Below are 23,861 nucleotides of genomic sequence, written 5' to 3' on the forward strand. Positions count from 1 at the left end.
TTTGTGCTGATATGCTGTGTTTGGTTTTCGCCAAACGTGGCGCTGTGCATTATGGCCAAACATCTGCACTTTGGTCTCGTCTGTCCAAAGGACATTGTTCCAGAAGACTTGTGGTTTGTTCAGGTGCAACTTTGCAAACCTACTGTAAGCCATGCTGCCATGTTCTTTTCAGAGAGAAGAGGCTTTCTCCTGGCAACCCTTCCAAACAAACCATACTTGTTCAGTCTTTTTCAAATTGTACTGTCATGAACTTTAACATTAACATTTAACATTTGCAAGGTTCACACGTCCAGGTTTGGGTGTGATACCTGTTCGTTGGAAGAATCCCTAACCTAGACGGTCCCTTTAGGATTCACGCATTGAGTGCTCAACCCTAGCTAAGCTCGGCACTCTCGCGAGACAGCCCGCCTAGCCTCCAGTCACTCGCTGGGTTCACTTCCGGTTTCCTGTTTCCGGTGGTGATCCGCGGTGTATTATGAAGGAGGCCTGTACAGTGGCAGCGTCAGATCAGTGTGGGGTCCTCGGCGTACATGCAGGAGCACTTGATTGAAAGTTTGTGTATGTAAAGTGTGCTATTAAAAGTGGATTGTTTGCCTAAACATTTTTTCCTCTCTGCGCTCCTACTTTTTGTTTTTTTAACATGCTAACTGAGGCCTGTAGAGTCTGAGATGTAACTCTTGTTTTTTTTGCAATTTCTCTAAGCATTGCACGGTCTGACCTTGGCGTGAATTTGCTGGGACGTCCTGGGAAGATTGGCAACTGTCTTGAATGTTTTACACTTTTGAATAATCTTTCTCACTGTACAATGATGGACTTTAAATTGTTTGGAAATGGCTTTATACCCCTTCCCAGATTGATGGGCAGCAACAATTGCTTCTCTAAGATCATTGCTGATGTCTTTCCTCCTGGGCATTGTGTTAACACACACCTGAATGCTCCAGACCAGCAAACTGCTAAAACTTCGGCTTTTATAGAGGTGGTCACACTTGCTGATGATCAATTAATATATAAGACACAGATGAACACGTCGCTCGCTCAGTAAAAGACAACAGGAAAAGCTACCTGGTGCATGGGGGAGGGAATGGCACAGAAACACACAGATAAATGATCACAGAGGATCACAAAAAGCCCCCAATAACTGCACTCAAAATAGGTCATACTACCAATAATAGTGTCAACTCAATGAAAGCCAAAAAATAGCCTAACCCATAAATGGGGTCAACCGCTAAGGTCACACAAGAGTGCATGAAAATAATAAAGTTTTATTAAATCAATAATTAAAACCCGACGAATGAACCATTAAAGTACATGAATAAAATCCCCATACGTTGGATGGAGGCAAGAAAAGTTAAGTAATGTGTTATAATGCCTAAATAGCAAAAAACAACAATAGTGCTGTCACAGGTATACAGCCACATGTAAGCTGTGCACACATAAGATCACGATGCAGAGCCTATGGCAGAAAAGCATTATTTTCATGCACTCTAGTGTGACCTTAGCGGTTGACCCCATTTATGGGTTAGGCTATTTTTTGGCTTTCATTGAGTTGACACTATTATTGGTAGTGTGACCTATTTTGAGTGCAGTTATTGGGGGCTTTTTGTGATCCTCTGTGATCATTTATCTGTGTGTTTTCTGATGATCAATTAGTCAAGGGCATTTGATTAGCAGCACCTGTCTGCTACTTAGCATCTTAGTTCCTATGGAAGCAGTAAGGGTGTACTTAGTTTTTCACACATGGCTTCTCCATTTTGGCTTTATTTGTGTTAAATAAATCATGACGCGGTGTAATATGTCATGTGTTGTTGTTCATCTGAGGTTGTATTCACCTCATTTTAAGACCTGCTAAGGAACAGATGATTGTTATTATGTCCTGATATGTAAAACCATAGAATTCAAAGAGGGTGTACTTTCTTTTTCACATGACTGTATATTCAGTATTTGCACGTGATATTGTGAGTGAGTGCGTGCGCGTGTGTGTCAGGGTTCCCAGGTTAATCACCAGTCGCTGCAGCAGTTATAGTATCCAGTAACCTCCCTCCGAGGGGCTGGCAAACCAGTCACTTACAAAAAGGACACATTGAAACACCCTTATCAGACCCCTGCCACCCCATTCAGCGCAAGACAGTCCATGAACTAATTAGGGCCTCAGGCAGTCTAGGGTTAACTAAATCCCCTCATTGCATCATTGCATATCTTTCTGTCCATGTCCCGTCGGCTGCTCTTTACTGTGCCTCTCTGTCTCTGTGACTGTCCCCTTTCTCTGTCTCTGTGACTGTCCCCTTTCTCTGTCTCTGTGACTGTCCCCTTTCTCTGTCTCTGTGACTGTCCCCTTTCTCTGTCTCTGTGACTGTCCCCTTTCTCTGTCTCTGTGACTGTCCCCTTTCTCTGTCTCTGAGACTGTCCCCTTTCTCTGTCTCTCTGCCCCTTTCTCTGTCTCTGTGACTGTCCCCTTTCTCTGTCTCTCTGCCCCCTTTCTCTGCCTCTCTGTCCCTATCTCTCTGACTGCCCCCTTTCTCTGTCTCTGTGCCTGTATTCCCTCTGTTTCTCTGTCCCTCTGTCTCTCTTCCCCTGTCCCTCTCTCTCTCTTCCCGTCTCTCTGTCCCTCTTCCCCTGTCCCTCTGTCTCTCTTCTCCTGTCCCTCTCTCTCTCTTCCCGTCTCTCTGTCCCTCTTCCCCTGTCCCTCTGCCTGTCTTCCCATGTCCCTCTGTCTCTCTTCCCCTGTCCCTCCGTCTCTCTTTCCCTGTCCCTCTTCCTCTGTCCCTCTGTCCCTCTGTCTCTCTTCCCCTGTCCCTCTGTCTCTCTTCCCCTGTCCCTCTGTCTCTCTTCCCCTGTCCCCCTGTCTCTCTTCCCCTGTCCCTCTGTCTCTCTTCCCCTGTCCCTCTGTCTCTCTTCCTCTGTCCCTCTGTCTCTCTTCCCCGGTCCCACTGTCTCTCTTCCCCGGTCCCACTGTCCCTCTGTCTCTCTTCCCCGGTCCCACTGTCCCTCTGTCTCTCTTCCTCTGTCCCTCTGTCTCTCTTCCCATGTCCCTCTGTCTCTCTTCCCCGGTCCCACTGTCCCTCTGTCTCTCTTCCTCTGTCCCTCTGTCTCTCTTCCCCGGTCCCACTGTCCCTCTGTCTCTCTTCCTCTGTCCCTCTGTCTCTCTTCCCCGGTCCCACTGTCCCTCTGTCTCTCTTCCCCTGTGCCTCTGTCTCTCTTCCCACTGTCCCTCTGTCTCTCTTCCCCTGTCCCTCTTCCCCTGTCCCTCTCTCTTTCCCTGTCCCTCTGTCTCTCTGTCCCTCTTGACCTGTCCCTCTCTCTTTCCCTGTCCCTCTGTCTCTCTGTCCCCTGTCCCTCTGTCCCTCTTCCCCTGTCTCTGCAGCAGGGGAATTCTGTGTTTTTCGGAGGGGGGTTGCCTGCTCTGTATCAATGCTATTTCATGGAGGTGTGCTGTGCCCACGTCTAACGCCCGCTGCTGTCTCTCTTTCAGGTGGATACCCTTCGCCATGTTATCAGTCAGACAGGCGGATACAGTGAGACGCTGGCAGCGAATCAGATGTACAGTCCGCAGGGCATCAGTGTAAGGAAGGAAACTCTCCCTTTCCCAATTATTTCAGGTCCACGGGGCTCTCTCACTGCCAGACCGCACACACGCTCCTCTCCCTTTCACGGTCACCTATTTCTCCGCGTGCCGGTGACGCCCGCCGGCCCAGCGCTCTGCCCACAAATAATGCTGGGCGCAGGCAGCTGGAGCCCGGGCCTGTCGCCCGCAATCAGCGTCCCCCTCGCCACCTGCGGCCACTTCCAGTCATCCGAGGCAAGCAGCCAAACAGGTGACGCGCGGCCGCCACGGCACAAGCGCAGTTTCTGTGCGCCTTAACCCCTTCAGTGCCGGTGTGCGATGCCCAGTGTCCTTGGAAAGGGCCCGTCTCTGACCCTGGTCACGTCCCGTTGGGGACCTGCGGTCAGTGGGGAGGGCGACAGGCTGAGGCTGTTTCCTGGGCGCTGGTTGTCAGTGGAATGTTCAGAGCTGGGAGTTCCGTTTCGCGCCTCCTGCCCACGCTGGTAAAACTCGGACGCTTCAGCTAATGTAGAGGATGGAAGGCCATACTACTATATATCTATATACCCTGGGGCGACCCACGTACTGTACGTGTATATATCACAGGGCCAACTCCAGTCTTCAAGCCCCCCCCCCCCCCAAACAGGTCAGGTTTTCAGAATATCCCTGCTTCAGCACAGGTGGCTCAATCAGTCCCTGCTTCAGCACAGGTGGCTCAATCAGTCCCTGCTTCAGCACAGGTGGCTCAATCAGAGGCTCAGTATTCGACTGAGCGTCTTTATTGAGCCACCTGTGCTGAAGCTGGGATATCCTGAAAACCTGACCTGTTGGTGGCACTTGAGGAGTGGAGTTGAGCCCCCCTGGTTTTACTGCACAATTATAAAAGTTATGTACCCATGTATACACCCCAGACATATATATATATATAACACACACACACACACACACGTGTTTGGTGGGGACAGAGCGAGGAGCAGAGAGGGGAGGTCCCGCCTGTCCCTGACTGGGCTGGCGGCTGGGAAGGACATGTAAATTCATAGCGACAAGCCGTGTCGTACAGAGTGAAATCAATAAGACAGACACAGGAGAACGGCTGCAGATTCGGGACAGCAATCCAAATACATTTCTCAGATCAGCGATCCACCGTTCGCAGGCCGTGACAGCGGGGAGGGGGGGCAGGGAGAGAGCGGGGCTCAGGGAGAGAGCGGGGAGGGGGGGCAGGGAGAGAGCGGGGCTCAGGGAGAGAGCGGGGAGTGGGGGGCAGGGAAATATCTCAGCAAGCAGGGGAAATAACACCAAATACACACACAGCTAAGAGAGCGGGCTCAGGGAGAGCGGGGCTCAGGGAGAGTGCGGGGCTCGGGGAGAGTGCGGGGCTCGGGGAGAGTGCGGGGCTCGGGGAGAGTGCGGGGCTCGGGGAGAGTGCGGGGCTCGGGGAGAGTGCGGGGCTCGGGGAGAGTGCGGGGCTCGGGGAGAGTGCGGGGCTCGGGGAGAGTGCGGGGCTCGGGGAGAGTGCGGGGCTCGGGGAGAGTGCGGGGCTCGGGGAGAGTGCGGGGCTCGGGGAGAGTGCGGGGCTCGGGGAGAGAGCGGGGCTCGGGGAGAGAGCGGGGCTCGGGGAGAGAGCGGGGCTCGGGGAGAGAGCGGGGCTCGGGGAGAGAGCGGGGCTCGGGGAGAGAGCGGGGCTCGGGGAGAGAGCGGGGCTCGGGGAGAGCGCGGGGCTCGGGGAGAGCGCGGGGCTCGGGGAGAGCGCGGGGCTCGGGGAGAGCGCGGGGCTCGGGGAGAGCGCGGGGCTCAGGGAGAGAGCGGGGCTCAGGGAGAGAGCGGGGAGGGGGGGGCAGGGAAATATCTCAGCAAGCAGGGGAAATAACACCAAATACACACACAGCTAAGAGAGCGGGCTCAGGGAGAGTGCGGGGCTCAGGGAGAGTGCGGGGCTCAGGGAGAGAGCGGGGCTCAGGGAGAGTGCGGGGCTCAGGGAGAGAGCGGGGCTCAGGGACAGAGCGGGGCTCGGGGAGAGAGCGGGGCTCGGGGAGACTGCGGGGCTCGGGGAGACTGCAGGGCTCAGGGAGAGAGCGGGGCTCAGGGAGAGTGCGGGGCTCAGGGAGAGTGCGGGGCTCAGGGAGAGTGCGGGGCTCAGGGAGAGTGCGGGGCTCAGGGAGAGTGCGGGGCTCAGGGAGAGTGCGGGGCTCAGGGAGAGTGCGGGGCTCAGGGAGAGAGCGGGGCTCAGGGAGAGTAAGGAGAAAGCTGTGATCCCAGGGATCAGAATGTATATATGTCTGTGTGTTTATATATGTACTGTATGTATATACACACACCTAAATAATATATACTGTGTGCGCACCTATATGCATAAACTACACTCGTCTGTGTATGTTCTGTGTAGATGTTCTATTGTTCTATTGTTATAAATCCCAGGACATGCAGCGTGCGGGATATATACACCCCAGGACATGCAGCGTGCAGGATATATACACCCCAGGGCATGCAGCGTGCGGGATATATACACCCCAGGACATGCAGCGTGCGGGATATATACCCCCAGGACATGCAGCGTGCGGGATATATACACCCCAGGACATGCAGTGTGCAGGATATATACACCCCAGGACATGCAGCGTGCAGGATATATACACCCCAGGACATGCAGCGTAAAGGATATATACACCCCAAAATATGCAGCGTGCAGGATATATACACCCCCAGGACATGCAGCGTGCGGGATATATACACCCCAGGACATGCAGCGTGCGGGATATATACACCCCCGGACATGCAGCGTGCGGGATATATACACCCCAGGACATGCAGCGTGCGGGATATATACACCCCCGGACATGCAGCGTGCGGGATATATACACCCCAGGGCATGCAGCGTGCAGGATATACACCCCAGGACATGCAGCGTGCAGGATATATACACCCCAGGACATGCAGTGTGCAGGATATAGACCCCAGGACATGCAGCACGCAGGATATAGACCCCAGGACATGCAGCGTGCAGGATATATACACCACAGGACATGCAGCATACAGGATATAGACCCCAGGACATGCAGCGTGCGGGATATATACACCCCAGGACATACAGCGTGCGGGATATACACCCCAGGACATGCAGCGTGCAGGATATATACACCCCAGGACATGCAACGTGCAGGATATATACACCCCAGGACATGCAGCGTGCAGGATATATACACCCCAGGACATGCAGCGTGCAGGATATAGACCCCAGGACATGCAGCGTGCGGGATATAGACACCCCAGGGCATCCAGCGTGCAGGACATACACCCCAGGACATGCAGCGTGCAGGATATGTACACCCCTGGACATGCAGCGTGCAGTATATATACACCCCAGGACATGCAGCGTGCGGGATATATACACCCCAGGACATGCAGCGTGCGGGATATATACACCCCAGGACATGCAGCGTGCGGGATATATACACCCCAGGACATGCAGCGTGCAGGATATATACACCCCAGGACATGCAGCGTGCAGGATATACACCCCAGGACATGCAGCTTGTAGGATATACACCCCAGGACATGCAGCGTGCAGGATATACACCCCAGGACATGCAGCGTGCGGGATATATACACCCCAGGACATGCAGCGTGCGGGATATATACACCCCTGGACATGCAGCGTGAAGGATATACACCCCAGGACATGCAGCGTGCGGGATATATACACCCGAGGACATGCAGCGTGCGGGATATATACACCCCTGGACTTGCAGCGTGAAGGATATACACCCCAGGACATGCAGCGTGCGGGATATATACACCCGAGGACATGCAGCGTGCGGGATATATACACCCCAGGACATGCAGCGTGCAGGGTATACACCCCAGGACATGCAGCATGCAGGATATAGACACCCCAGGACATTCAGTATATGAACACTAAATCCAAAGTTGTAAGATAATTACTAATAACAGATACAACAGACGGCAATGTCACTGAAGACGTGCTCTGCCCCTTGTGCTCTCTCTGCTGGCTCCAAAGTGACACCAAGTGACATTTTATGTGCATTATGAAGCAGAAGGGAAAAGAAGCAGATGATCTTCTGACATGGCAATTATGGCTGTGAGATCGAAGGGCCGCATGAGAGGAGGGGACAGATCAGGCCACTGTGATTACAGAGAGAGGCCCGCATCAAATGACAGGCTGGGAAATGAGAGGCTGCCAGGTTCAGCTCAGAGGTGGAACCAAGTCTGCAGGCAATGTCCTTGAATCCAGCATTAAGGGGAGGATCACCCCTTACTGTGCGGCTGGGACAGGGGACATCATCTACAGTAGAAGGACGGGAGAGGATCACACCTTACTGTGCATCTGGGACATGGGGCATCATCTAGAAGGATGGGAGAGGATCACCCCTTACTGTGCGGCTGGGACAGGGGACATCATCTAGAAGGATGGGAGAGGATCACCCCTTACTGTGCATCTGGGACAGGGGACATCATCTAGAAGGATAGGAGGGGATCACCCCTTACTGTGCGGCTGGGACAGGGGACATCAACTAGAAGGATAGGAGGGGATCACACCTTAATGTGCGGCTGGGACAGGGGACATCAACTAGAAGGATAGGAGGGGATCACCCCTTAATGTGCGGCTGGGACAGGGGACATCAACTAGAAGGATAGGAGGGGATCACACCTTACTGTGCGGCTGGGACAGGGGACATCATCTAGAAGGATAGGAGAGGATCACACCTTACTGTGCGGCTGGGACAGGGGACATCATCTAGAAGGATAGGAGAGGATCACCCCTTACTGTGCGGCTGGGACAGGGGACATCATCTAGAAAGATAGGAGGGGATCACACCTTACTGTGCGGCTGGGACAGGGGACATCAACTAGAAAGATAGGAGAGGATCACACCTTACTGTGCAGCTGGGACACGGGACATCAACAAGGATGGGAGAGGATCACACCTTACTGTGTGGCTGGGACAGGGAACATCTAGAAGGATGGGAGAGGATCACACCTTACTGTGTGGCTGGGACAGGGGACATCAACTAGAAGGATAAGAGAGGATCACCCCTTACTGTGCGTCTGGGAGAGGGGACATGGATAGGAGGGGATCACACCTTTCTGTGCGTCTGGGACGGGACATCATCTAGAAGTATAGGAGAGGATCACACCTTACTGTGCGGCTGGGACAGGGGACATCATCTAGAAGGATAGGAGGGGATCACCCCTTACTGTGCGGCTGGGACAGGGGACATCATCTAGAAGGATAGGAGGGGATCACACCTTACTGTGCGGCTGGGACAGGGGACATCATCTAGAAGGATAGGAGAGGATCACACCTTACTGTGCGGCTGGGACAGGGGACATCATCTAGAAGGATAGGAGGGGATCACACCTTACTGTGCATCTGGGACAGGGGACATCATCTAGAAGGATAGGAGAGGATCATACCTTACTGTGCGGCTGGGACAGGGGACATCATCTATTAGGATAGGAGGGGATCACACCTTACTGTGCGGCTGGGACAGGGGACATCATCTAGAAGGATGGGAGAGGATCACACCTTACTGTGCGGCTGGGACATGGGACATCAACTAGAAAGATAGGAGGGGATCACCCCTTACTGTGCGTCTGGGACAGGGGACATCATCTAGAAGGATAGGAGGGGATCACACCTTACTGTGCGGCTGGGAAAGGGGACATCATCTAGAAGGATAGGAGAGGATCACACCTTACTGTGCGGCTGGGACAGGGGACATCATCTAGAAGGATAGGAGGGGATCACACCTTACTGTGCATCTGGGACAGGGGACATCATCTAGAAGGATAGGAGAGGATCACCCCATACTGTGCGGCTGGGACAGGGGACATCATCTAGAAGGATAGGAGGGGATCACACCTTACTGTGCGGCTGGGACAGGGGACATCATCTAGAAGGATGGGAGAGGATCACACCTTACTGTGCGGCTGGGACATGGGACATCAACTAGAAAGATAGGAGGGGATCACCCCTTACTGTGCTTCTGACACAGGGGACATCATCTAGAAGGATGGGAGAGGATCACACCTTACCGTGCGGCTGGGACACGGGACATCATCTAGAAGGATAGGAGGGGATCACCCCTTACTGTGTGGCTGGGACAGGGGACATCAACTAGAAGGATAGGAGGGGATCACACCTTACTATGCGGCTGGGACAGGGGACATCAACTAGAAGGATAGGAGGGGATCACACCTTAATGTGCGGCTGGGACAGGGGACATCAACTAGAAGGATAGGAGGGGATCACCCCTTACTGTGCGGCTGGGACAGGGGACATCAACTAGAATGATAGGAGGGGATCACCCCTTAATGTGCGGCTGGGACAGGGGACATCAACTAGAAGGATAGGAGGGGATCACCCCTTAATGTGCGGCTGGGACAGGGGACATCAACTAGAAGGATAGGAGGGGATCACACCTTACTGTGCAGCTGGGACAGGGGACATCATCTAGAAAGATAGGAGAGGATCACACCTTACTGTGCGGCTGGGACACGGGACATCAACAAGGATGGGAGAGGATCACACCTTACTGTGCGGCTGGGACAGGGGACATCTAGAAGGATAGGAGGGGATCACACCTTACTGTGCGGCTGGGACAGGGGACATCAGCAAGAAGGATGGGAGAGGATCACACCTTACTGTGCGTCTGGGACACGGGACATAACTAGAAGGATAGGAGAGGATCACCCCTTACTGTGCGGCTGGGACAGGGGACATCAATTAGAAGGATAGGAGGGGATCACACCTTACTGTGCGGCTGGGACAGGGGACATCAGCAAGAAGGATGGGAGAGGATCACACCTTACTGTGCGTCTGGGACACGGGACATCAACTGGAAGGATAGGAGAGGATCACCCCTTACTGTGCGGCTGGGACACGGGACATCTAGAAGTATAGGAGGGGATCACCTCTTATTGTGCGGCTGGGACAGGGGACATCAATTAGAAGGATAGGAGGGGATCACACCTTACTGTGCGGCTGGGACAGGGGACATCAGCAAGAAGGATGGGAGAGGATCACACCTTACTGTTCGTCTGGGACACGGGACATAACTAGAAGGATAGGAGGGGATCACACCTTACTGTGCAGCTGGGACACGGGACATCAAGGATGGGAGAGGATCACACCGTACTGTGCGGCTGGGACAGGGGACATCATCTAGAAGTATGGGAGAGGATCACACCTTACTGTGCGGCTGGGACAGGGGACATCAACTAGAAGGATAGGAGAGGATCACACCTTACTGTGCGGCTGGGACAGGGGACATCAACTAGAAGGATAGGAGAGAATCACACCTTTCTGTGCGGCTGGGACAGGGGACATAACTAGAAGTATGGGAAAGGATCACACCTTACTGTGCGGCTGGGACAGGGGACATCAAGAAGGATAGGAGAGGATCACCCCTTACTGTGCGGCTGGGACAGGGGACATCTAGAAGGATAGGAGGGGATCACCCCTTATTGTGCGGCTGGGACAGGGGACATCAATTAGAAGGATAGGAGAGGATCACACCTTTCTGTGCGTCTGGGACACGGGACATAACTAGAAGGATAGGAGAGGATCACACCTTACTGTGCAGCTGGGACACGGGACATCAACAAGGATGGGAGAGGATCACACCGTACTGTGCGGCTGGGACAGGGGACATCATCTAGAAGTATGGGAGAGGATCACACCTTATTGTGCGTCTGGGACAGGGGACATCAACTAGAAGGATAGGAGAGAATCACACCTTTCTGTGCGGCTGGGACAGGGGACATAACTAGAAGTATGGGAGAGGATCACACCTTACTGTGCGGCTGGGACAGGGAACATCTAGAAGGATGGGAGAGGATCACACCTTACTGTGCGGCTGGGACAGGGGACATCAACTAGAAGGATAGGAGAGGATCACACCTTACTGTGCGGCTGGGACAGGGGACATCATTTAGAAGTATGGGAGAGGATCACACCTTACTGTGCGGCTGGGACAGAGGACATCATCTAGATGTATGGTAGAGGATCACACCTTACTGTGTGGCTGGGACAGGGGACATCAACTAGAAGGATAAGAGAGGATCACACCTTACTGTGCGTCTGGGAGAAGGGACATGGATAGGAGGGGATCACACCTTTCTGTGCGTCTGGGACGGGACATCATCTAGAAGTATAGGAGAGGATCACACCTTACTGTGCGGCTGGGACAGGGGACATCATCTAGAAAGATGGGAGAGGATCACACCTTAGTGTGCTTCTGGGACAGGGGACATCATCTAGAAGGATAGGAGGGGATCACACCTTACTGTGCGGCTGGGACTGGGGACATCATCTAGAAGGATTGGAGGGGATCACACCTTACTGTGCGGCTGGGACAGGGGACATCATCTAGAAGGATGGGAGAGGATCACCCCTTACCGTGCGGCTGGGACAGGGGACATCTAGAAGGATAGGAGGGGATCACCCCTTACTGTGCGGCTGGGACAGGGAACATCATCTAGAAGGATAGGAGAGGATCACACCTTACTGTGCGTTTGGGACAGGGGACATCAACTAGAAGGATAGGAAGGGATCACCCCTTACTGTGCGGCTGGGACAGGGGACATCAACTAGAAGGATGGGAGAGGATCACACCTTACTGTGCGTTTGGGACAGGGGACATCAACTAGAAGGATAGGAAGGGATCACCCCTTACTGTGCGGCTGGGACAGGGGACATCAACTAGAAGGATGGGAGAGGATCACACCTTACTGTGCGGCTGGGACAGGGGACATCATCTAGAAGGATAGGAGAGGATCACACCTTACTGTGCTGCTTGGACAGGGGACATCATCTAGAAGGATGGGAGAGGATCACACCTTACTGTGCGGCTGGGACAGGGGACATCATCTAGAAGGATAGGAGAGGATCACACCTTTCTGTGCGTCTGGGACACTGAACGTCATCTAGAAGGATGGGAGAGGATCACACATTACTGTGCGGCTGGGACAGGGGACATCAGCAAGAAGGATGGGAGAGGGTAACACCTTAGTGTGCGTCTGGGACGGGACATCATCTAGAAGGATGGGAGAGGATCACACCTTACTGTGCTTCTGGGACGGGACGTCATCTAGAAGGATACGAGGGGATCACACCTTACTGTGCGGCTGGGACAGGGGACATCATCTAGAAGGATAGGAGAGGATCACACCTTACTGTGTGCTGGGACAGGGGACATCATCTAGATGGACAGGAGAGGATCACACCTTATTGTGTTTCTGGGGCAGGGGACGTCATCTGGAAGGATAGGAGAGGATCACACCTTACTGTGCTTATGGGACACTGAACGTCATCTAGAAGGATGGGAGAGGATCACACATTACTGTGCGGCTGGGACAGGGGACATCAGCAAGAAGGATGGGAGAGGATTACACCTTACTGTGCTTCTGGGACAGGGGACATCATCTAGAAGGATGGGAGAGGACCACACCTTACTGTCCGGCTGGGACACGGGACATCTTCTGGGGAGGGGGAGGAGGGGATCACACCTTACTGTGCGGCTGGGACAGGGGACATCAACTAGAAGGATAGGAGAGGATCACACCTTACTGTGCGTCTGGGACAGGGGACAAAACTAGAAGGATAGGAGAGGATCACACCTTACTGTGCTTCTGGGACAGGGGAAGTCATTTAGAAAGATGGGAGGGGATCACACCTTACTGTGCGGCTGGGACAGGGGACATCAGCAAGAAGGATGGGAGAGGATCACACCTTGCTGTGTGGCTGGGACAGAGGACATATCTAGAAGGATAGGAGAGGATCGCCCCTTACTGTGCATATGGGAAGGCTGGGACAGGGGACATTATATAAAAGTATAAGGTAACCAGCCTTAAACAGAGAGAGGAAGATAAAAAAAATGGTGACGGGGAGAAGGAAAGATAGAGAGAAATAGAGAGAAGATGGTGAGGCAGAGTCACCGAGAGACAAGATCCCTTCAATATGCTGTGAAGCGGGTCCCCTTCGCCTGAGATTTTACTCCCATTCATTTGAATGCAGAGAATCTCCTCTCCAATGCAGAAGAAGCGTCTTCACAGCATATTGAATGACAGCCTATCAACGTATTGAACACAAATACACATTTACGCATTTGCACTGGTGATAAATGTCTTCATTGCCTTAAGGAGTTGATCTAAACTGCTGTGTGAATAAATCAAGTTTATGCACAATAAGTATCTCCTCCGTTCATCAACTTCCTTGGAAATTGTACTGACAGCCAGGAGAGAGAATACTCTCTGCAACGACAAGGAAGCACAGTGACACAGAGCAGGCAGGACTCCACCACCATGTGTCTCAGGGGACTGGCCAACGTTACCTCGTCTTCTGGGGTCTTTCTCAGGCATACGTTGTGCGCACAGCACCAGAGGTGCTCATATATCAATGTCCTAAATGAAGATCTATTACGCCTTGCGTAGGGCAGGGGTGGCCAACTCCAGTCCGGAAGGGCCACCAACAGGTCAGACTTTCAAGATCTTTACTTCAGCACGGGGTGCAGTCACTGACTGAGCCGCCTATGCTGAAGCAGAGATATCCTGAACAGCTGACCTGTTGGTGGCCCTTGAGGACTGGAGTTGGCCACAAATGCCGTAGAGGGTAACGCCATGTAATCTCATACGCAGCCATGTAATATTGTGCTGGGCAGTACATGAGCACGCAGAGCACTGTTATAGAAGGTATATTCACTAAGATCTTCTGATACCGGGCGGTCGTTATAAATGCCTCTGTGGTTGTTAGGAGGCTTATAGTTGCTGCTCTAATTAAATGACTGTGGGGGGAGGGGGGGAATTTGATTGGTTATATACCCCCCAAATACAAAACCCCTCAACCTCGTGCTTTGTGTTTTCCAGGCTAATGGAGGGTGGCAGGATGCGGCCACCCCTTCGTCTGTGACCTCCCCTACGGAAGGACCTGGCAGTGTCCACTCCGATACCTCCAACTGAGCAGCCAGCTACTGTATCTCCGCTCTGTGCTCCCATCTCTTCCACTGAAAGCCAGAAATACCCCCTCTACTCCAGCCGTCCTCTGCGGGAACCCAGTGAGGAAAGTGACCCCCCCCACCGGCGTGCGTTATGCCACTCAGCGCCTCCCCTAATCCTCCTTCCCCCCCGGGACCTCTCACATCCCAAACCGCCCCACTCTGCACTCCGGCCTCCGACGCTGATTCATCTGATTCAGCTCACACCCTGTAAGGCGATCTCCCGGGGATTCCTGATGGAGGAAGAGAGAGAGAGAGAATAGGGGGGGGGGGAAAGGGTTAGGGCAGGAAGTGGCAGACCAGAAACAAAATTTAAATGGCGGTTTAAAGATGGCTGCACATTTGCACGCGTGCAGCCATATTTAAATAAGCTTCAATATATTACATACATTTTTAAAAAACACAGACCTTTTCGTCCACACCTAAAATCATATTTTTGTACTTGAGTCTGTGCCCCCCTGAGACTCCCCACTTAGATGAACCCGTAGTTTTCCAGTGTCCGATTATAGCGAGGGCTCAAAATGCGAGGGGAAACCCTACTCCTGTAATAACCCCTCTCCTGTGTCACTCCTCATTGGGATATGCACAAGATATCCCATTGCATTATGGGACGGAGCCTCAGACATTGTACGTCCCGGGTTCTCTCCCGAGCCAAACTGTGGGACGGGTAACCTCTTCACCTTTGACAATAATTCCAGCCTCAGTAACCCCCTGTGACCGCGTCCTGCTGCTCGCAGTGAAAGTAGAACATGAACCCTCCCCACACGCGGCTGCACCAGGCTTCCGGAACATAACTTTAACGCTTTTCTGATTTGAGGCGCGCCGACTGAATACAAGATATCCTCACTAACGGTGGGGGGTTCACAGTAAGACCGACCTTCACATGGGATGGGGGTGGGGGGGTGGGATTGCGAGAGGTTAACACCCAGTCCCGGAGCCGTGGCTATTTCTGTTCCCGCGCACTCTTTGAATTTGTAATGGTTTTCGCTGCAGACGGTGCGTTTCGCTCAGCTCAGCGCCCCCCCTGCAGACCTTCACTCCGCATTCGGCCCACCTCCCCGGCTGGCAGTTGTTTTCGCAATTCCACGTTTGATACCAAAAATCCGCACGTACTCACACCGAGGAAAACGGACCCGCGACAGTAGCGATCAGCTTTATGACCACTCTCCGCCGTTTCTCGTCCCTTCGCGTCTCGTCGACTGCTCGACTTGAGAGAAAGACATTTGATGCTGGATGTTCTTGTATATTCCGAAGGACACAATAAGGACGGACCGAAAGAAGAAAAACAAAAAAACAAGAAAAACATAAAAAAAACGAGAAAAGCCAAAAAATCGTCCTGGGTTTAATAATGTTTATTACTTAAAAAAAATGAAGAAAAAAGTGGCGTCCCGTGGCTGAGATCACGCCCGTTTAGCATGGAAATAGGCTGTTGATTTCTAGTTTGTCTTTCATATTTCTTGCTTAGTTTTAACCCAAAAAAGAAAAACTACCTACATGCCATTTTCTTTTGTTCTTTTAACCCCTTGCGCGTTTGTGCGTCAACACAATGCTGGAGAAATGTAGTTAGGCACCTTTTTAGTTGTTTATTTTTTTTGTTTTGTTTTTCTAAAGGGCGGGGGAAGGGGTGCGGGCAGGTTTTTTGGGGGGGGGCAGCGGTGGGATTGTTTGGGGAGGGGGGGATTTTACAGTGTTCACCCCTTCACAGCCGGAGGCGTACGTAATAAACGCTGCGTTGTGTCTCCGGCTGTGAAGCGGTTAACGAGACAGACTAAAGCTCTAGATAAAAACTCCTTTTGTAAACTAAAATTAAACAAAAAAAAATGTATGAAAAAAAAAGTTGGGAAAAAAAAGTTGGAATAGTCGAACGTTAATAGGTACATCATAAAATGTACATTTAATAACTTTTCTGAGAACCAGAAATAAATTCAGTTTTTTTTCCTGTTTTAAGCTCTTATTTATTATGAATTGTTTGTGTTGCTTTGAAAATTGTTTCTGTTTCTTTAGCATTTTTATGTTCTTGTAACAGACAGACTTCCCCCCGCTCCCTTAGCTAAAGAGGAGCAGGGTGCAGTGTTAGCAGAGAGAGGGGAGCGCAGGGTGCAGTGCTAGCAGAGAGGGGAGCGCAGGGTGCAGTGCTAGCAGAGAGGGGAGCGCAGGGTGCAGTGTTAGCAGAGAGAAGGGAGCGCAGGGTGCAGTGTTAGCAGAGAGGGGAGCGCAGGATGCAGTGTTAGCAGAGAGAAGGGAGCGCAGGGTGCAGTGTTAGCAGAGAGGGGAGCGCAGGATGCAGTGTTAGCAGAGAGAAGGGAGCACAGGGTGCAGTGTTAGCAGAGAGAGGGGAGCGCAGGGTGCAGTGTTAGCAGAGAGGGGAGCGCAGGATGCAGTGCTAGCAGAGATGGGGGGGTGCAGTGTGCAGTGTTAGCAGAGATGAGGGGGGGTGCAGGGTGTAGTGTCCCATGCCCACTCACTGACAGTGGTAGAACTGGCTCTGCATAGGTGACGTGTAGGTGAGTGAAAGTCTGTGCAAGTGACTGATTCCACTCATTTATATACACAGAAACGAGATCTGTATTATGTCTTAAACTCCAGCATTGCTCCAAAATCAGCACAAAGTGTAAGTGCATCACTGTACCCAGGAGCTTTGCTCTTTTTCTTGCCCCAATTTGCTCCACTTGGACTGTGAGTGTTTTGGGAGGGGTCAGTAATATTATAATGAGATGTTTAGGGGAGGGGTTATAGGAGGGGTCAGTAATATTATAATGAGATGTTTAGGGGAGGGATTATTGGAGGAGTCAGTAATATAATGAGATGTTTAGGGGAGGGGTTATAGGAGGGGTCAGTAATATTATAATGAGATGTTTAGGGGAGGGGTTATAGGAGGGGTCAGTAATATTATAATGAGATGTTTAGGGGAGGGGTTATAGGAGGGGTCATTAATATTATAATGAGATGTTATGGGGAGGGATTATCGGAGGAGTCAGTAATATAATGAGATGTTTAGGGGAGGGGTTATAGGAGGGGTCAGTAATATAATGAGATGTTTAGGGGAGGGGTTATAGGAGGGGTCAGTAATATTATAATGAGATGTTTAGGGGAGGGGTTATAGGAGGGTTCAGTAATATTATAATTAGATGTTAGGAGGAGGGGTTATAGGAGGAGTCAGGGCGATGTTATAATGAGATGTTTTTGGGGAGGGGTTATATGATGTCAGTAATATTATAATTAGATGTTATGGGGAGGGGTTATAGGAGGAGTCAGGGCGATGTTATTATGAAATGTTTTTGGGGAGGGCTTATATGAGGTCAGTAATATTATAATGAGATGTTTAGAGGAGGGGTTATAGGAGTAGTCAGTAATATTATAATGAAATGTTTAAGGGAGGGGTTATAGGAGGAGTCAGTAATATTATAATTAGATGTTTTGGGGAGGGGTTATATGAGGAGTAAGGTCCTGGTAACAGCAGGCAGTGTGAGGACCAATCATGGGTTTTCTCCACTCAGGCAGTACCCTTGAGTGACAGGGGAGGAGGTGGGATTAGGTCTGAGGTTTCCCAATCCTGGGTTCAGACTTGGTACCCTCCCCTACTGTACTTAAGGGGGTTGCATCTCTAAATTGTTAGTTGGGTCTCCACCGTGAGAGAGACAAGGTATCACACCAGGCTGCTGTGCGCTGGCAGGCCCAGGATATCTTCCCTTCGGGGGAGTGAGTGATTACATATTCCCCTGGTCCTGCTAGAGGATTAGGGAAGAGCTAGGACTGCTGCGGGGGCCCTTGACCCGTAGTGTAGGTCCAGGGTCCATCTGAAGTTTGAGAGACCAGTGCTGTGACTGCATTGGGCAGAATTGCCTAGAGACTGTGCTGAGCAGAAGAATAAACCCGTTCCTGTTATATATCCTGCCTGGTGTGTAATCTTTCCGGGGGAGAGGAATCTGTTGTACTGTGGAAGATTACCTTCATACATCGTTAGCCTACAGCAGATGGAGGCGCCGAGTACCATGGAGTAAATGTCGGGTATGTACCCCAGAATCCTGTTCTGCAGTCCCCACAAACATCGTTGGACACCTCAGCCTCTTGTGAGCCAACAGGTAGCATGCACCATACACCTGGTAACGGGAATCTCCCATAGGGTGGGGAAAACACCGTTACATTTGGAGGCGCTGCTGAGATCTGCAGTAACAGGACAGGCTTTCAGCGACACAAAGCGGGAAGTATACAGATATGCTTCCAGAATGAGTGCTGTAAAGAGAGGGAGGCTAGGTGTAGTGTCAAGTGAACTGCAGCTTACGCTGATCTGCAGGGCGAGCTCTGTGTAATAAGGATGCTATTGCTGTTCGAAGTCACCCGCGGGCCAGGATCACCTGAAGGAGACTAGGGTGTCTGGGGCAGACGGGGTGGCGTGTAAGGTACTGACTGGGTGGTGTCTTAGGGGAAGTGCCTGACGTATTCAGGTGCCTAGACTTCTCTGTTTGAAGAACCCCCACAGTATTACAAGCTGTTGACACACAGTAAACAACAGAGTGCTCATGATGAACTGTGACCGAGTGCAGTGTATCAGAAGGAGCTTTGCTAGCCTGGGGTACACTACGCTTGGTAGGCTGTAAGGAACTACAGAGAACGGATTCCTGTCGGAATCGTGTGGGACATGTGGTCCTGTATAACAGTGAACTTGAAATGGTTCTTCTGCTCGATGTTTAGGTGAGGGGTTATAGGAGGAGTCAGTAATATTATAATGAGCTGTTTAGGGGAGGGGTTATAGGAGTAGTCAGTAATATTATAATGAGCTGTTTAGGGGAGGGGTTATAGGAGGAGTCAGTAATTATATACTGAGCTGTTTAGGGGAGGGGTTATAGGAAGAGTCAGTCATTTTATACTGAGATGTTTTTGGGAGGGGTTATAGGAGGAGTCAGTAATATTATAATTAGATGGTTTTTGGGAGGGGTTATCGGAGGAGTCAGTAATATTATAATGAGATGTTTAGGTGAGGGGTTAAAGGAGGAGTCAGTAATATTATGCTGAGATGTTTAGGGGAGGGGTTATAGGAGGAGTCAGTAATTTTATACTGAGATGTTTAGGGGAGGGGTTATAGGATGAGTCAGTAATATCATAAGGAGCGGTTTTTGGGAGGGGTTATCGGAGGAGTCAGTAATATTATAATTAGATGGTTTTGGGAGGGGTTAAAGGAGGAGTCAGTAATATTATAATGAGATGAATCAGAAGTTACGCCGATAACTGATGCAGATTTCCTCGCTTTGCCCCAAATAAATCTGCTGGGAGATCTGCTGGGAGATCTAAATGTAAGACGCACGATTAGAAAGATAATGCAGATGCTCCGTGTTTGTGGCAAATTGCACCAATTTTTTTTAAGCATGTGCCCCACCGCCTTCCATGTATCTGAAAAGTCCTGTATTCATTCATCCGCCTGGTGAGATGTCCATCCACTGGTCTGCTGAAGCTCTCTTCCATTGGCCCGGTCACAAACTTATTCACTCGCCCATGCGCATGAATGGATCCCACCGCTGGAATGATCATCTCTGAAGATCTCTCTACTTCAGGGGTGGGAGGCAACTCCAGTCCTCAATTGCATCCAACAGGTCAGGGTTTCCAGATATCCATGCTTCAGCACAGGTGGCTCAATCAGTGGCTCAGTCGAAGATTGAGCCCACCTGTATTGAAGCAATCTCTTCAACTGGGCCACTGATTGAGCCACCTGTGCTGAAGCAAGCTCTTCGACTGAGTCACTGATTGACCTACCTGTGCTGAAGCAGGGATCTCCTGAAAACCTGACCTGTTGGTAGCCCTTGAGGACTGGAGTTTCCCCTCCCTGCTCGAGTAGACGATAACCCAGAACATATTTGAACCTCGGGGAACGGTTGTAGAGGGAGAGGGGGGTTGGCCCGGTATTAAAGGGGTTGCACCCCATATGGCCACCCCCTGACCTCACCAGGGAGGCAAGGGGTTAACTGGACTGCGGTCCATGAATGTGGCTTACACCTTGTCATGTCAGGAAACTGTATGTTCCCCTGTTCCCATGTTTCATTATAATCCTGTATTTTAATGTTTTAAAGTGCATTTCTGTATCTCCAGTTCAGGAGGTCGTAGAGAGTTGATATTTGGCCAATGTGTGGAGTCACTGTAGGCATTAAAAACTGGCAAATTTCGACCCACTGAGCCCACCAGAATGGAACTAAATAATATGTGTAGATATTAAAGAGTATATGTATGGTATTTTGGATCTGCTCTGACAATGCAGACTCCATCTGCTATGCTAATAGGTCATGAAGGGCAGCCGGCTGATTGAGCCTAAGCACTGTGATCACAAGTTAACTGCCTGATTGTTTACACTAAGTACTAATCAACAAGACTCTGCCACTCTAATTGTTACCTGAGGGCGGAGAATCATCAAACTGGAGTGGTTTGTAAGTCTTATGTCTACACCTACAAACAATGCAGATACTTCATTTGGTAGATTGGTCGTCGCCCCTGATTTAATTATGGGGCTACCCATAGAGTCCCAGTACACATGGGCTAATTAGCTGGGGGGCATGGGTTAATCTGTGTCTCCACGTTAGGGATTGGATACAGATAATTGTTCACTAATAGTCTGAATTCAATGTTAAGAATAGGGTTACACAGGTATATAAACTGTGTCAACCCTACAGTTTTTAGTTCTTCTTCTGATACCATCTTGAATGTCACCGGATTGCTGGAGAATTGCTAGCTGATACTTCTCCATCCCCCAACCCTAAGTAAGTGTTACCTTCTTGTCTGTTAATTGTACTATATTGCTGTGTTCACCTTATTTAAGGAATAAATATATTTTATTATATCTAAGCCTCGTTCAGTTCAACCCAGATATTTGGTGTTCATTATATCTTGTCATAAGCTACCGTGACAAGCTCTATAATTAACTGGTGGCAGCAGCGGGATTGAACTGAACCTATATTCCAGTGTCCTGTGGGACCCTGTAATACAGTGGGAACTCGAAGGGAATTGCGAGTTCCTGGGACTAAAGATATTGAACACATAGTAGTGCAACAGTTAACACAAGTTGTAACACCACCTCACTGCTGCGACCATGAACCATGAGCGAGGCTGAAGGCTCATCCAACATGAGGACCCGAGCTCAGCTGAAGGACAAGTGCCGTAAATATGGACTGCCCTATGAGAACCAGGAGGTCGCAGACATGGTTGACGCAATCGGGGACTATGAAGCCCGGCTTGTAGAGCCTCAGGATACGGCTCAGCTTGCCCTTATACAACCACCCAGAGATCAGGGAAGGAACCCAGTGCCGGGGCGGCGGAATCTCGGGGAGGGAACGAGTGCACCTCCCGGGGCCAGTGCAACAGGAGGGGTACTGGTTGCTGCAGCTACCAGTCCGTTCACCCCTGAAATGTTGGCACTGATTACTGCGTGGGGAGACAGAGGGACACAGGAGGAGCGGCTGCAGTTTATCACTATGGCAGTGAACAGACCCGCTTATTGCCCCCCTGTCCAACCCAACAAAGATGAACTCAAACTGGATAAGCACAGTCTCATCAAGTTCGTGGAAGGCACTGATCAGATCGACAGTTTTCTAAAGAACTTTGAGACACAGTGTCGGCGGTACAAAGTGCTTCCCCAGCATAGGGTTGCACGTTTGGACCCCTTACTGTCCGGCTTGGCTAAGCAGACGATGATGGCGCTTCCAGATGAGTATGCTGATGACTATGACCACCTGAAAGAACTGTTACTGTTTCAGTAAGGTTTTACCCCTGAAGCCTACCGGGGTAAATTCCGGCTGGAAGAGAGGCAGCCTCTGGAGTCCTATGTCACCTACGTGACCCGCATGGCTTTGTACGGGATACGCTGGGTGGAGGGCTATGAGGCACGGACTTACCAACGCCTGCTGGTCCTCATTTTTCAGGAGCAGCTCATGCAGCAGTGCCCGCCGGCACTGAGGGCTTGGGTGTACGACAAGAAGCCTTACCAGGAGGCGGCGAGGCTTGCAGACGACTGTGGCCAGCCGAGCCTTGATGACCACCAAAACAGTAGCCAAGGCGGCGGTGGCGGCGGCACCGGCCAGAAAGTCTGCCGGTGGACTCAGAGGCCGCCTGCGGGCAGCAGTCTACCGAAGGAGGGGGAGCTCCGGCACGAGCGCCGGTGCTACAACTGCAACCGCTCTGGTCACCTCAGACCGGATTGCCCAGAACCCCTGCGTTCCGGCGGACCCCATCAGGGGCAACGCACCCCAGCTGCGAAGCCAGTAGTCCGCGTGTGGGTGGCTTCCACCAAAGACTCCGGACCGGTCCTGTAGTCAACTCCCAGCGAGACGTCCCATGCAGCACCTGTCCCGGTTTCATCAGTGCCTACAGCCAGGAGCGGAGGACATCTCAGCGCGGACCTGCAGCAGACGGACGGCCGGAGCAGACATCTCACCCCGGTCACAGTCGGTGACCGGCAAGCAGTCGGCTTGCTGGATTCAGGAGCTGCAGTGACCCTGGTCCGACCTGATATGGTCCGGCCAGAGGAATTACTCCCAGGCCCTGGGATACATATCACTGTGGCCGACGGAGAGCCACATTTTCTGCAAGTGGCCACAATCTTTTTGGATTGGGGGGAGGGCCAGGGTGTGCGGGAGGTGGGGGTTTTACCCGGTTTGGATGCTGATGTTCTTCTTAGCAACGACCTGGGACCGATGACCAGCACCTATGACCGATTGCCCAAACCCGCTGCAGTGGCGGCGGTTACCCAAAGCCAGACAGCGGCCATGGCGGCGGCGCCAGTCCCCCAGCCTTTGGGACCAACATTAGCTGAGGGCGCAGAGGAGCCCGGGGAGGTAAGCGAGGATCAGTTGCAACCACAGACTGACTTACTGTTTCCCCTCACCCTTCCCCATTCTCCGGACAATTACATGACTGGGGGGTGGCCAGAATTAGGAGCCCAGTTTAGGGAGGCAGTGAAGACAGACCCTACCCTGGCCGGCGTGAGACTTCGGGCGTCCGAATCTCAGACAGGGGAAGGCACTGAGCACTGCCTATGGTATAAGGGACTCCTGTATAGAGAAGAAGAGAAGCCAGGGATAGAGGAGGGATTGACCGGTAAGCGACAGCTAGTAGTGCCCCAGGGGTACCGACAGCAACTGTTATGGGTAGCTCACTCTATTCCGTTAGCGGGACATCAGGGGGTCAACAGAACGCGAACCCGGTTATTACAGCGTTACTACTGGCCGGGAGCATCTCGAGATGTGGGCACTTTCTGCCGCTCTTGTGATGCCTGCCAGCGAGTGGGTAAGGTGGGCGACCGTGTGAAGGCACCCCTGAAACCCCTACCG

The 23,861-nt window shown here is 51.8% G+C and overlaps 1 protein-coding gene across 6 annotated transcripts in view; it reads left to right on the forward strand.

Annotated features, from left to right (window-relative positions):
• Positions 1-16,193, forward strand: part of LOC142504024 (pre-B-cell leukemia transcription factor 1) — a 174,822-nt gene extending 158,629 nt beyond the window's left edge. For all 6 annotated transcript variants that reach the window (XM_075617131.1, XM_075617129.1, XM_075617130.1 and 3 more), the window contains 2 exons: positions 3,470-3,559; positions 14,426-16,193. In XM_075617131.1, the coding sequence (XP_075473246.1) occupies positions 3,470-3,559; positions 14,426-14,518 (183 nt within the window). In that variant the 3' untranslated portion in view covers positions 14,519-16,193. The remainder of the gene's footprint in view (positions 1-3,469; positions 3,560-14,425) is intronic.
• The last annotated feature ends 7,668 nt before the right edge of the window (positions 16,194-23,861 follow it).

Source organism: Ascaphus truei, chromosome 10, assembly GCF_040206685.1.
Source record: "Ascaphus truei isolate aAscTru1 chromosome 10, aAscTru1.hap1, whole genome shotgun sequence".
NCBI lineage: Eukaryota > Metazoa > Chordata > Amphibia > Anura > Ascaphidae > Ascaphus > Ascaphus truei.